Source organism: Xiphophorus hellerii, chromosome 7 (assembly GCF_003331165.1).
Source record: "Xiphophorus hellerii strain 12219 chromosome 7, Xiphophorus_hellerii-4.1, whole genome shotgun sequence".
Taxonomy (NCBI): domain Eukaryota; kingdom Metazoa; phylum Chordata; class Actinopteri; order Cyprinodontiformes; family Poeciliidae; genus Xiphophorus; species Xiphophorus hellerii.
In genome coordinates, this window is record NC_045678.1 from 7,942,990 (window position 1) to 7,957,638 (window position 14,649).

At 38.2% G+C, this 14,649-nt stretch overlaps 1 protein-coding gene across 1 annotated transcript; it reads left to right on the top strand.

The window, feature by feature from the left end:
- Window positions 1-792: 792 nt before the first annotated feature.
- Window positions 793-13,462, top strand: hacd2 (3-hydroxyacyl-CoA dehydratase 2). Its single transcript, XM_032567186.1, has 7 exons — window positions 793-993; window positions 3,437-3,554; window positions 3,988-4,006; window positions 4,742-4,830; window positions 5,395-5,516; window positions 9,384-9,562; window positions 11,919-13,462. Exons 1-7 carry the CDS (start codon window positions 869-871, stop codon window positions 11,999-12,001), a joined length of 735 nt encoding a protein of 244 aa, XP_032423077.1. The 5' UTR covers window positions 793-868; the 3' UTR covers window positions 12,002-13,462.
- The last annotated feature ends 1,187 nt before the right edge of the window (window positions 13,463-14,649 follow it).

A 14,649-nucleotide genomic window follows, 5' to 3' on the forward strand; every position in this document is an offset into this window, starting at 1 on the left:
GTGTTTAATTGTGGAATTAAACACACATTTCCCTTGAGCATTATATGGCATTGTTGAAAAAATATATATATAAAAAAGTAGAAGCATATTGTGTTTGCACTACTGGTCGCAATCTGTTCTTCATTTGGTACAAAAACAAAATGAGAGATGATGGCACCGCATATTGCCCGACAGTCCCGGGGGATTTATTGTTTGTCTTGTTGAATTTTAAAGCCTGCCATTATCACTGTTTACATTTTCTTTTCCTCAATAAAATATCATTATCGATTTATTGCCCAAATGTTTCTCGTATCATTCAGTTTGACCTACAGTACACCTCATCACTTGGGAGTTGGGTGTCTGCATGCAATGTCCATATTCTAAGCATAATCAACAATATTTTTTCTTTATTGAATATAGTAGAAAAACATCTGGAGTTTTAGAAGCACAAATGTGAAAAATAGATCAGCTGGAGTCTAGTGGGATTTTAACAAACGGTAGGGGGCGCGCTTCTCGTTTACTGAACCCTAAACGCTCAGAAAAAGGGTCCAAGATGAAGGATTTGTTCAAGATAAGTACTGTCTGTTTCTGTCATTATTTCTACAAGAGTCTTATGCAAGGCAAGACATTGGTGGTCACTCATTCTGTTCCCGTGAATATGAATAACGTCTAAAGACAGCTCAAATAAAAATAAACTATCTCATTAAAATATTACTTAAGTCCAAGAGTCGCGCTTTTTCAGCGAGTGAAAGTAAAACCGGAAGTAGCGAGTAGCGGTAATCTTGCTTCAGGTGGAGGCTTGGTGCAGTAAGCCCCTGCTCTCTTCCTGACTCGGTGAAGCTGACAGCCGCCGTCGTGCAGGAACAGAGAGCGTTTGGGGGTTGGAGTCATGTCGGCAGCTGCTCAGGGGACCAGCAAAGCGGCCCACGGTGATGTGGCCCCGAAAAAGAAGAAAGGACCGGGCGCCCTGGCCACGGCCTACCTGGTTATTTACAATGTTGTTATGACAGCCGGGTATGTAGCGTGGTTCCTCGTGCTAACCTGCTGCCGTCGCCGTTGTGCAGCGTGCTTTTGCTGTGTTTAGCAAATTAGGACTGGCCATAAGATAACATTTCACCGTGTGCACTATGCTAATTTAGAGCAGTTTAAAAAAAATAAATACTGGTTATGATTTAAAAACACAAACCTTATGAAGCTCTATGAATGTACTTTTAAAAAAATTATGTTTTTTTTTTTTTTTTTGCACGGCTTCCGACAGCTTACAGCGATTAACGTAAGAGGAGCAACAGACTGACAAGCAGTCGAGTGTGAGTGAAGAGTCTCCACTGGGTTTGCTCATTGTGCCGTATGCCTATCTTTAGAGGCAGATGTGCATTGAGTGAACTATTAATAAATATACACTTTTAGAAGATTAAATCTACTTTTAAAAAAAAAGAAGAATGGTGGAGATTAATTGGCACTAGCAATCAAGGTTTTCCCTGATGCGCTCCGAGTCTTTGAGGTTGTAAGGCCTCTTTTCCATGACCCTAATCTTTATCCTGTCATATTTCTCAACACGTATTTAAAGTTAAATCTGTTTCTACATACCAGGTTTCCCCCAGAAAACTTGCTAAGCCCAGCTGGGTGACAGGGCAGTCATTCATCCAGCAGCCCGTCGTGCTTTTGAGTTAAAATATGTTTAAAGTTGACAAGAAATTTGAAAATAACACTTGGTAATTTTGTGTTATTAAAAGATATTAAAATTAATACCTGAACACCAACTATAAAATCTTTAAAAATGCAAACATTTTAAAAAGACTTAAGTAAATAAGCAATGCTTAGTCTGGTGGGGGCACAAGTAAAGCCTGGTGGCCTGCCAGGCTTATAATACACTGGGGGATACCCTTACATACATAAGTTTAACTCCTACATATTTTTCTTTAACTGAGCTGAATTTGAAGCATAGTGGATGTTGGACTGTTTGCAGTGCTTGATGAGGCCACAGCAGCCAACCAATCAGATACTTGCCTGTTTGAAGGTCAGCCTCTTTAACTGCACACTATACAGATGAGTTATAAACACGCATAGGCAAATATCATTTGACTTCTCATTTGACAGAGAATTTCAAGGGAACGTAATCAGCAACAGAAATAAAATACAGCAGCCTTCAGTTCGGATAGTTAGGCTTGTAAAGAGTACAGCACGTTGCTTCCTAAATAGTCCAGTCTATTATTTCATAACCTCAGACCAGCAGCACGAGCTAATAAATCCCTCTACGTGTCCTTTTATTGCTCTGATTGTTTTAAACTGTTGCACAATGACGTAGTGGGCGTTGTTTTCCCACTGCTCCAACTGGTTCGGTCACATTTACCCCAGTCAGTACTGGTGCACTGCTACACAGTGCCTGCTTTTGTAGTGGGGAAAAAATGTTGGAATTTCAGACTTGGAAATTCTGGTAGTGTCGAAGATACTTTTGATGAGTATCTTCTACCGATACTAATCAAAAGTCTAAATTTGATGACGTGACAGATAGATTTGTGCCGAACACACACTGTGAAAGAGTAATTATTTAGTAATAATCTCTTTTTGCCTGCCTCTGTGTTCAGAAAGATGTGAAAATTTCATTGATACAGTGGTGTGAAAAAGTGTTTGCCCTCTTCCTGGTCGGCTTGATGCAACTTTCTGCGCATCAAACTGATTTAAATATTAGTCAAAGGCACCAAACAAAGGTAAACAAAATGGAGTTTTTAAATGAAGGTGTTTATGGTTAAGGGAGGAAAAAGAATCCAGTCAAAGCCTTGCCACAGCTTCCCAATACGATTCAGGTTAGGACTTTAAAAAAAACAACTACTTGTTTTATGTCTTTTTTTTTAGTAATTGTATGTCTGTGAGCGCCACAAACTCAAATATTGTTCTTGAAAAACATTCTCATTTGAAATAGGCTTCCTCAGGATGCCAGTTACTCAAAAAAGTGTGATTTATATCACTAAACAGCATTGCATTTAATCATATCATCGAATTTACCGATATTGATGGATGATCTCTTGGAAAAAACAATTAAGAAAATAGCAAAAATAATATTTCCGATAATATCAGTTTTAACCGTCACGCTGGGGAAGGTCATCCATGCATTACTCTATGCTTTATTTATTTAAAGCAAACATATTTTGCTCTAGTTCTTGTTATTATGACTTTAAGCCACTCAAACGGTGTTACTGAAAATGCCAGCTGTGACTTTTTAGAACCCTGGTATTATTTGACACCTGTGAACGCTCCAAGCCTCATCAAAACTTGCTTAATTCTACAACTAAAGACATGTTTGCATTGTAGTTCTTCAAAATTGAACCACAAACCGGATTGTTCTTTGCACTGAACTTCCTTCAATTGGACACTAGTGATCCGCTAACCTGATAGGATCATCATTTATTAAAGAAGTAACATTTTTGAAGTGTAACTCTGTCCTCCTTTCTGCTTCCAGGTGGCTGGTGATCGCGGTGGGTCTGGTTCGAGCTTACCTGGCCAGGGGGAGCTACCACGGCCTTTATTACTCTATAGAGAAGCCGCTGAAGTTCTTTCAGACAGGAGCTCTTCTGGAGGTTAGATAAACACGAACACCGAGACAGCTTAGACTTTTCATACGAGGCAAGATGTACCAGTGCTGTGTCGGCGCACTGTTTCTGAGTCATAAATGTTTTTGGTTTTATTTTTCGAATGGGGCAGTTGTGTATTTTTTTGAGTCAAACTGTTTCCTGTTTCAGGAGTTGAAAAAAGCAAATAGGCTTGTGAAGGTGTGCCTTGTTTTCTGTTATCTTTAGATTGTTTGGTATGTCCTGTGGAAAATATCAGACTGATAACCCAGCATGCTTCACAACCCTAAGCTAAAGGCACACAGCCAAAAATGCACGCTAGAAAATTTTAGCAGACAAGGTCCTGTAGCGCTGTGTGCCACATGGTTGGAAATAGTTACCATTGAGCCTTGTGCTTTACCTCTAGAAGCACACTGAGTAATTCTCTCTTTTTATTTCCCAGGTCCTGCACTGTGCTGTAGGTGAGTGTCTGTGCAATCCTCCCACTCTCTGCCACTGCTGTCTGTGAACACGCCGTTTAAGGCGAGGAGTAGGAAGCGACTTTTAAGATCAAAACAAACTTTATTAATAAACAAGTCAGTCAAAGTAGAAGCTCTCAATGGGTTTAAAGCGCAAAATTAGTGCGAGTTCTTCATTGTTCTGCTTTTAATGAGTTGGGAAAAGATTGACCGCTCACAACCAGTCAAGAAAGATTTGGCCAAATACGACTTCTGCCCTTTTGATTGGTGCAGTCATATGTTTCTAACTACTTTATGACCTTCAGGATTTTGAGCGATCTAAGCAGTTCGATCAGAAAATATTTTCACCTAAATGTCTCTTACATTACAGGTAATGCCATCCATTACCTGTATTTTTAAGCTAGCTGACCTTTCCCATTGTAAATAATCCTTTGCAGCTGAACTCGAAGCAAATGGCTAATTCTACACTGTCACGTTTTGAGTATGGATAAACAGTTTCTGTACACAATTCCATTTTTGGGATTGAAATTTCTTTCAGTCAGATCAGAGTTGTTTGAACTAAGGTTTTTCAACATCTAATAATTGGCCTCTTTGTAAATATTAAATGTATTTGTCCAACTTGGGGGCGGGACAGCAGATGGTAGGTTTCTGAAAATGCCACAAAAGTCCTGCTGAGACCCAGTTTCTGTTGCGGTGGAGCATAAAGCAGTTAAAGTTTGGTCTTGATCCTAATTTCAGGAATCGTGCCGTCCTCTGTGGTCCTGACGGGGTTCCAGGTCATGTCTCGGGTCTTTCTCACTTGGGCCGTCACTCACAGCGTCAGAGAGGTATATTGACTTCATTCACATCTATTACCCAGTAAGCTAAATTAACTTGTCAGTATTGAAATTGTATTTTACATGTCTTTAAACATTGATGTTCAAAAGTGACCAGATTATGTACTTTTTGCCCTGTTCATAGATCGGAGGAAAGTACGTGTGTGAGTAAAAATAGAGGGCTTTGCTGGAAGACTTAAGGAATGAATCTGTTAGATATCCGGAATAATTTATGTTGTGTAACTCCTATCTTTTATTCTCCAAGTGTGGCTGTTGTACTGACATTTTTCTTGAGCTCTTACTTTTCTCTCTTGTGCAAGTGCCTGTGAGAATATTCATAGTGTTATTGAGATAAAGTGTGGCTATCTGTCTAACATTATATTTGCTGCAGTTATAACCTAATATCCAAAGAAAATGTCGACAAGCCTGCAGTGTGATCTGATCCTAAAGCATCCGAAACAAACGGCATGGTCCTCGGTTGACAACATTTAGAAGATTTTCACGGCAGACCAAAGCATGATGCAAGCCCCTCTGTTACCTTGTCCTCCATCCATCGTCCTTTGCATGTGTGTGTAGGTGCAAAGTGAGGACAGTGTGCTGCTGTTCGTCACAGCCTGGACCGTCACAGAGATCATCCGCTACTCTTTCTACACCTTCAGCCTCCTTAATCATCTGCCGTACCTCATCAAGTGGGCAAGGTAAAACATTTCTCTGCTAATCAGTTCAGGGTTTCCCCCCCAGAAAACCTGCTAAGCCCAGTGGTAGGGGTGCTAGGGCACAGTGGCCCATCACATTTTTAGATAAAAAAATTTGGAGGTGCATGAGCAAGCACCATAATTTGGAAATAATAATGTGTCAGGCCAAGGTGCAGGAATGGCACAATTGGTGCGCATCCTCTTGCACCCAATTCAGTGTGTCAACTACAAACCTGGCTTAAGCCGTCTTTACCGTCACTAGCTGTGTTTCCATTACAAATGTGTGCAAAATTTTGTCAATATTTTGGGAGAAAAAACACAATTTCCCATATGCTGTGTGTCCATTAAATAAGAAACGCAATTAAAATGAGTTTGTTCACGCGATAAGTTATTAAAAAACATCGTCCTACCACTTCCTGTTGTTGTTTTCTTGTCTTAACATCCAGCTGTTGATCATGTGTCTCGTTTGATGCTATAAGTGTTTCCATTGCAGTTTTGCGAAAAAATCTCCACCTCATCCAATTGCCAAAACTTTTTATTACAAAACGAGAATTTGTTCCGAAATTGACATGTTTCCATTAAATAAATGTATTTTCGAAATGGCAAATTGCTCAGTTACATGATCAATGGAAACACAGCTATTGTTACTGGTGCATCCGAAAATAATCAAACAATGCTCAGTCTGGTGGGGGAGCAAGTAAAACCTGGTGGCCCGCCAAGCTTATAATGCACTGCGGGAAACACAACCTCAGATTTTTTTTTTTTCACACTTGGTTACATTATAATCGGATACAACCAAATTGCCTTTTAAAAAGACATCTTCTTCGAGGTGTACGAACAGTTTCGTAAAGCCCAGTATGATGCTAAGTTCTATTAATAGCTTTACAATGTGTTTTTCGTGCACCTATCTGTGCACCCACTCATGTAGTGCTTCCTGTTATATATTTGCACAGTTTATCTAAGCAGCGTTTTAGTCGCACAGGACATTGAGCACATAAGGAGCAATGGGGGACAAAGCACACTGAGCGTCGTCCTGCTCAGTGTGCTTTGACACCTAGATATAAGCCTCAGCTGCACCAGTGAGACACAGAAGACACCAGTTATGAACTGGTCAGTGAGAATCCAGTGCTGTCAACTCTCAGTCTGCATTAGGCAAGGAGATTTAGCTGAAATTTCACTTTGATGCTATAAAATTTAATGTGTGAAGAAAGAAAAAGAACATTTCCATAGCCATTAAAGGACTAGAGGAGCTTTGCTGTAGTTATAGATATTGTTACTCATAGAAATCCACATTAATTTCTGAAAGTACGCTTGGTAAACGTTCTCACTGTTTGAAAAGCATGAGAAATATACCACAGTTTAATGGTGCCACTGTACTAACACACATTTTAAACAAAAATATGTATCATGATCTAACTGCTATCACTGCTACAGTAGATTAAGACGGTTATAACGCAAATTATTTGATTTGTGATTAGAAACACGCGATTACATATTTAGTATAGTAAATCTTTTTGTCCTTTTTGGTGTTGTAATTCAGTTTAATTCAAAATTAGTCCTGCCCTGACGCATCTCTGATACGTCTTATTTCTATTCATCATCAGATGACTACATAACCAAAAAAATTCAACTTAGTTTTTATATAGCGCCACTTCACAAGTGTCATATTGAGACAAAAAAACCCTCTAAAATCTACTGTGGTAAAGTATTACGGTTCCCCTCAATTCTTTGTTATTAAAGAACCAAACATTCAAATAGTTGACCTTCAGAAAGCCAGGAGAGCTATTGTTCAAGATCACTGTAACGAATGACGGGATTGTTTGCCCCTGAGTCATAATTGTATGAAAAGAGGGCTTCAAGGTTTTTTTGATTGTAATTGCAAGTAGACTTTATTCGGAGCTTTAAGATTCTTAAACTTTTTTTTATGTTGTGAAACTTTTTAGTACCAGTGTGTGTGAAACAGACCAGCAAGAAGTTCATGGAAGAATACTCAGAAAGTTTGACTCAAATCATACAGTTCTAAAGGAAATCCACCCAAAATGCAAAGAAAATGTGTGTAAATTTGAAGTCGGCTTGCAAAAACCACATTTGGCTTGGTCCAACTTTCTCTCTTTCCCATCGCTCCAGCTGAACGAGGAACCTTAACTTTCCCAAATAGCAGACTTTAGTGCTAGCTGGGAGTCCTCTCTGTTTTTGTTTTGGTGTTTTTAATGTTGTGCCACGGACCACGCAGCCTTGCACACTTAGTTCTACCGACAAACGACTCTATATGTGTTCAGGTTTAAAGCAATGCCGCATTCACTGAAACAGCTGTTCTGAAATTTTTTTTTAGTATGACAATTCGGATTGATGCCAGAAACCCAGGCAGGAAGCCCCAAAACTAGCACACCAAAAACTGTGTAGTTTTTGGTGTGCTAGTTTTGTAAATTGTAAGGATTGTTTTCCCTGCTCAGAGTTGGAGGACAAAGCCAACAGACTGTGGCTGTGGTCATGTAGATTTCGGATGTTTTGTCTATGTCTCTTACTACCCCAATTACCCTCTTGTTATGTGTGACCGCTGTAATAGCGAGGCAGCAGCACTTATTTTTACTTTTTGGTCTTTTTAGATTTCCCACCGTTATTTTATTTTGCAAAGAAGCTGGTCAAAACTTTCAATCTGTAAATGTGCAAAAATGGTAAAGTGATGCCTCAAAATGTAGCTTCACAAAGTATTGCCTCAGAAAGGATGAGTTCACATGAATGCTAGGATCCAAAAAAAAAAAGTACAGTTTTCTTCCCACTTCAAACAACTTTGTGTTGGTCTGTCAAATAAAACATCAACAAAAAAATACATAGAAGTTTTAAAAGGAAACAAAAAAAAATCTACACAGTAAAAATAACATCTATCAATGCCATCCTCATTATTGAAAAGGCTTCAGCAACACTCTATATGTCACCGTAGAGCAGCAGTACACGGTAGCATCCATGTGAAGCAAATTGTCAAACACAAATCCTCGTATGTGTTTCCACAATGAAAATGGACGTTTCTATCTGGCCAACAGGATTTTTCTGCGTCTACAACCAAGGCAACAGTCGTTAAGTGCCTCCCTCCCTGCGGTCTTTGTTGCTAGGTAGCAAATGAGGCCGCTGCTATATTGGTATTCGAGTTTCAGTTTGAATCGCCCCCTAAGAGACAGAAAATTGGTTTGCACGTCTGTGAAACGTTCAGCATCAGGAGTGGACAGTTTTGGGGTTGGAGGTGCTGGATTAAAGGGGAGGTTGCTGAAGTTTTTCTTTTTGATGTTTGTTTTTTTCTTTTTCTCTCTCTGGAGTAGAAAGAAAGCGCAGCATACCGCTCATAATTCATTTCACATCTGCACTAGTTTTTCTTCACATGGTGTGAAAATTAACTGATCACTGGATTTTTTAAAATATTAAAGCTTCCAGAAGCAGCTTTGCATTCCTTGTTTTTTTATCTACTTATTAGTGTTCATTGATTCCTATGAGGTAATAATATGCATCATTAAAGTTGGTTTATTCTTGCTTCATTCTCCTGTATTAGCTCTAAATCACATTTTTTTTAAATCACCAATTTAAATGTTCGTTTTTGTTCCCTTCGGTTGACCTTAAGTCATTCTTAGAGAATTGAATCCAAAGCACACGTTCGGTTTTTTTATTTTTATCTCACCAGATAAAACAATCTGGTATTTCTAGCCTTAGCTACAAGTTTTGAAAACACTTTTTTTTTTTTCTCTGTTCAAACCTACAACGCCGCTCCTCTCCTACAGCGCAGTGATGCCGCCCACCTCTCACTCCCTCGTTGCAGGAGCAGTCAATAATAAAGTATTGAGATGGATTACTTATTTCCCCGTGCCTTTTCTCTCCCTGCAGGTACACCTTTTTCATCGTTCTGTATCCGATGGGAGTGAGCGGAGAACTGCTGACCATCTATGCAGCTCTGCCGTACGTGCAGAAGACGGGCCTGTACTCCGTCACCCTCCCCAACAAGTACAACTTCTCCTTCGACTACTACACCTTCCTCATCCTCGTCATGATCTCCTACATTCCCCGTGAGTAAACGAGCACAGTTTGTTTGTTTTGGTTTTTTTTTTACCGTTTCGTCATGGCATAAATATGTTTTGTGTCCTCAAGTTCTAAACCCATAAGGAAAAACAAAAATAGGAAGAACGTATTTTTCGGTTTTCGAAGCCTTTTGAGTTCTTCTTACCGAGATAAAGTGGTGATTTGGAGAACAAAGATGTAGCGAATGCGTAAATAGCTGCTGCAGTGTAAAATTTATATGTAAATCCGATGAATACCAATTTATAAAACGGGTTGCTTTTTTGGGAGTTTCGAAAAATGATCAATTTATGTGGAGTGGGTTTACCATGAGATCCTAATTGATTGGTAGCTGGAGAGTCCAATACCTCAAGCAAGTGGTTTTCAAACCTCATATAATGAGAAAAATCTAATTTTTAAACAATAGTAGAAACAACTTAGAATAAAAAAAATTCTAGATCAGGTATCAGTGACAATGTGCCCCTATCCCTGAGGGCAGATCTATTCAGTGTAATTCTATGCTTTGTGCTCTGAGTGACGACATGCTTTATTATTTGTTTTACATTGTATTTAGAATTCCTAATTGCACTTTCTGACTAATTTGAAAGGTTTGTTGCAGTTTGACCAGTGTAGTCAGCCTATTGTTATTAGTTTCTTTATTATTTATTTTACATTGGTTGTTATACTGTGTTGTTTTTTACATGCCTGACCAAAAACGTTTGTAGTTTAGTACATTTATGTTTAGAAAAAAGAAATGCTTTGAGTCAGTTCAGCACTGTTTTTATGTATCAGATGATATCAGCTAATACTAAACCTCAGATGTCTGTATCGGTACCGGGAGTGAAAAAAGTGGATCAGTGCATCCCTATGAGAAACACTCACACACCAGTACTACCTCTTTCTCTGAACATGGTTGACTCTATGAAATGTATTACTACGTTCTATTGCAGGAGCACTTTTCATATAAATCACTAGATCCATCTTGTTTCTGAAATTTTAAATGAAAGTTGTTTAAGTTTTGCATTAGTCCCTGATTCTAAGTTGTGATTTCAGACTCACTGTTCCAAATTTTTAATTCTTTGTTGGTTCAATTTTAAAGTATAAACACGAAATTGCTGTTGCCTGAAAAAAAAAAAAGTATGGATGAATAAACATACCGAGTTGAATACCGCTATCAAATTGATGGGGGATAAAGTCTAAAAATACACATTTTTAGACCTGACAAATATTTTCGTTTTATGAGCAAAGCAGGAAGTTGGGTTGGGTTGGTTAGGAAACGTTTACACTCCTAAAGCAAAGAGATTATGAGATAGGACACATTTCCCAGAATGCAGTGTTGTGCTTTTGCTCAGTTTAAAATCAAAACAAAAGAAACTTTTTTTTATATAGTTGAGACAAAATGATTATTGGTATTAATGATTGCCATGGTAGCAGTAAAGGCTGTAGTGTTTCCTGAGCAGGTTGGAAAGTATATTGTGGCACGCTGTGTGCTTCCTGGGAGAACTGTTTGTGTAGGGAGCCCTGTTTAGACATTTAGAGCTGCAATCACCATAAATGCCAAAGTTTCCTGGCAGAATAATAAACGGCGATAGTTTTTTTTCTTTTTCTTTTAGAATTAAATTATAGTGCTGTGGCTTTAAGTTAAGGGATCTTTAAATAAACCTCAATCGCTTGTATTTTCTATTTCAGTTATATTATGTTCAAATGAGTTTTTCTGGAAAATTATACTGGTATTAAATATTCATTCAAATGTGAGTAAAGGGGATGTGTCAATCGCATGATAAATTAAAACAAGGTCAATAATTTCTACTCTCAAGATTTATCCTTTTCCTTTCTCTGTGCCAAAAACTTAACGGCAAATATCTCCAGCCTGGTGCATTTGTCTCAACCAGCCCTTTTTTTGAAGGACAATTCTGTTTACAGAAAATTCATAATTTGTTGTTTTTCCGATGTTTTGTTTATTCAATTTGGATATTTGAAATGTCTTCTGATTCTCGTGTTAAATGTTCATTAGAATTTAAAGCATATTGAGAATGTGTTTTTGCATTATTCTGCCATTATCATTACTTCACTTGAAAATGTTCTCAAAACAAAGTTACCGTTTATCGTGATAACGTGAGACAATTTATCGTCCAGTGTCGTCATCGGCAGGCCTCGTGATAATCATAACTCTGTCGGATAACTGGCGATCTTTTTATTTTTCCTCCTGCGATCGAGTTTTTGCATTTCGTTGCGGTCGTTGCCTCTCCTGCTCATCTGCAAAGTTACTGTAGATGCTGGAAATCTCCTCTCAGTTCAAGAAGTTAGCTTTTTCTTCAAATTCACTCATTTGCCCTGCGTTGGCCATAATGATGCCTCTCCCCTCAGTCTTTCCCCAGCTGTACTTCCACATGATGCGGCAGAGGAAGAAGGTCCTGGGCCACGCAGACGACTACAGCAAAGTGGAGTGAGCTGTGCAGCGCTCAGATCGGCTCACACGAGAGGAAAGCAACCAAAACATCCCATAAAGAACAAAACAGTGTTTTTAGTTTTCAAACTGCCAAAACTGACCCCCCTCCCACCCTGCCCCGTAGATCATCCTATCATCCATCATTTTAATAATTTCAATTTTTACAGCAATGTAAGTGAGTCATACAGACATTCTGGATAAACCTTTTTTTTTTTTTTGCATATTTATGAACAAATTGTGATTACATTGAAGTTTAAAGAAACGAGGAGCTGCTCTGTGAGCATTGAACAGAGCTTGGACAAAGCTAATCTGAACAGAATGATACACTAATACGACCTTTGACCTCCTAATAAACGACACCGAAGTGGAGAGTTGATCCGGATTCTCAACTCCCGCTGGCGTTTATTTATTCATTTATTTTCTTTGATCCCCATGTGGTTTTCTTTAGGCTACTGTAATATAGAAAGAATAAGTTGGAGCCTCGCACTGAAAGTTGGTGTCTGTAGGTCCTTTGTGCAAATTGATTTGATGATTTCCATTTTGTGTAATTTATTGAAATGTTTGGCTACATTCCACATTTAGCTCAATAAACCTTTTTTTCCATTCCATCCCATGCCTGCATGCTTGTTTTTTTTTTTTTTTTTGCTTTATTATTATTATTATTATTTTAACTTTGTGGCTGTTCGTTTTGTTTTCGTTTGGCTTACGTTAGAATACAGTGTCTTGCTAAAGTACATGCTTTACTTTGTGCCAAGGAGAAATTTTTTCTATACATTTTGGGAGGATTTCATGTGATGGACCACCACGCGGCTGGCCATTGTTGTGATGCAGAGGTAATGTATGATTTGTTTTTTTTATTGTGCAATGTATATTTTTGCAGAACCACATCCTCCCACAGTTATTAACCAAAACTTTTTAGAGTTGTCTCCACTTGTTAAGATGAATTTTCCTATTCATCTTAACAAATTGGCACCAGGTCAGCCAGATTGGATATTTCACATCTGTGAATATAAATTTTTAGGTTTTGCCTTAGACTTTGAATTAGATTTTGGATCTGGTGTATTCTAACTCATTAACACACACATTGATCTAAACCTTTGCCGTATGTTCGTCCACTCCTATCCCCAGTCTAGCAGCTTCTCTCTGTGTGTTGCATAATCTGATTGTTTCATCGGTTTATGTTCATATACCTCGTGTTACTGGATGCATCCATCTTTGTTTCCACGTTTCTCTTCTGTTCAAAGTGATATTTTTGACTGAACTTCTGCTTTTGTAGGTTTTCACCATATTGTTTCCTTTTACTGAAGAACAAGAAGAAGAAGAAGAAGGGGTACAGTTTGGCATAAAAACAACCGATAGCACAACATGCTGTAGCAAAAAGTGTTTTAAAATGAGATGAGCTTTGATTATGTAAGACAATTGTAGCCTAAATAAGTGTTGGATGTTTAAATTTAACTTCTAGGAAAAAAAAAAAAAAGACAGAATTGCTTTGCTTCAAATGTGTGGTCAAATATTGAGGTGTGTGAGCTGAAGTAATATTCTCAAGTGAAGAGCTTGTGTTTGTGGGTAATTTATGTCTGGAGTTGATTTTTGAGTTTTGATCTTTCTCTTTTCTGTGAGCTGAAACTGTCACACTTAATGAGCTAACAAAAAGACTATTCAAACTTTCTACCTTTCTGCTATATTTTGTTTTATTTTTATAAGACTAAGATACACACCTCTGACACTTATTCTGATATCTAGCCACGTATATGTCTGGAAGTTGGAGTAGGACGCCTGAAAATGGAGGTTTTAGGTTCCTCAAAGGCAGCATCCATCATGCAGTGAATCACAAAATGGTTTGCAAACTGTTTTGTTTTTTTTTAAATATAATTAAAACATCATTTATCAGTGGTGTCACTCTACTGACCACGCTGTTTGTAGCTTCTATGTTTTTTATCTCTGAGAAGGAAGCTGCCGGAAACACTGCACTATGTGGATTTTACGCAATGATCGAAAAGCTGGTTTTGTGAGGAAAAAATGTTAAATTCAATGCCAAGTAGCCGATTGTGAGCGAAGGCAGGAATCTCAGAGCTGCGAAGTATCCTGCGAATGCAAATGTTTAGTCCATGTGGGTAAACGGAGAAGCGACGGTGTCTTCAGAAAGTATTCTTGACCTTTTTTGTTTTAGTCACAACCCCAAACGCCTATTGATTTTCACGTGATAAAAACAACACAAAGTGGTGCATAATTTCAAAGTGGGAAGAAAATATCAATGTTTTTAAATAAAGGAAAAAAAAGATGTGAGAAGTGTAATCTGCTAGATTTTACATAGACCAGTGGTAAAAGGGGCAGAATACACTTTTTCTGATTTTTTTTTTTTTTGCTGTATACGTTTTTGAAAATTGTCGTTTTTCTTCTACTTCACAACCATGCACTACTTTGTGGTACTTTATCATATCAAACCTGAATATACATTTCAGATTTGACACAGTAGCAGTAACTGGGTAGGAATACTTTTACAAGGCACTGACTGCTTCCTTTACTGAGGAATCCGCTAATGTTTTCCGAGCAAAGCCGACACCTTCTTCAAGTTGAGATCTAGCTTTATTTCATTTTCTTTAATGCTGATCTCTCTCTCTCTCTCTAGAACAGCGGTATCAAACTCAT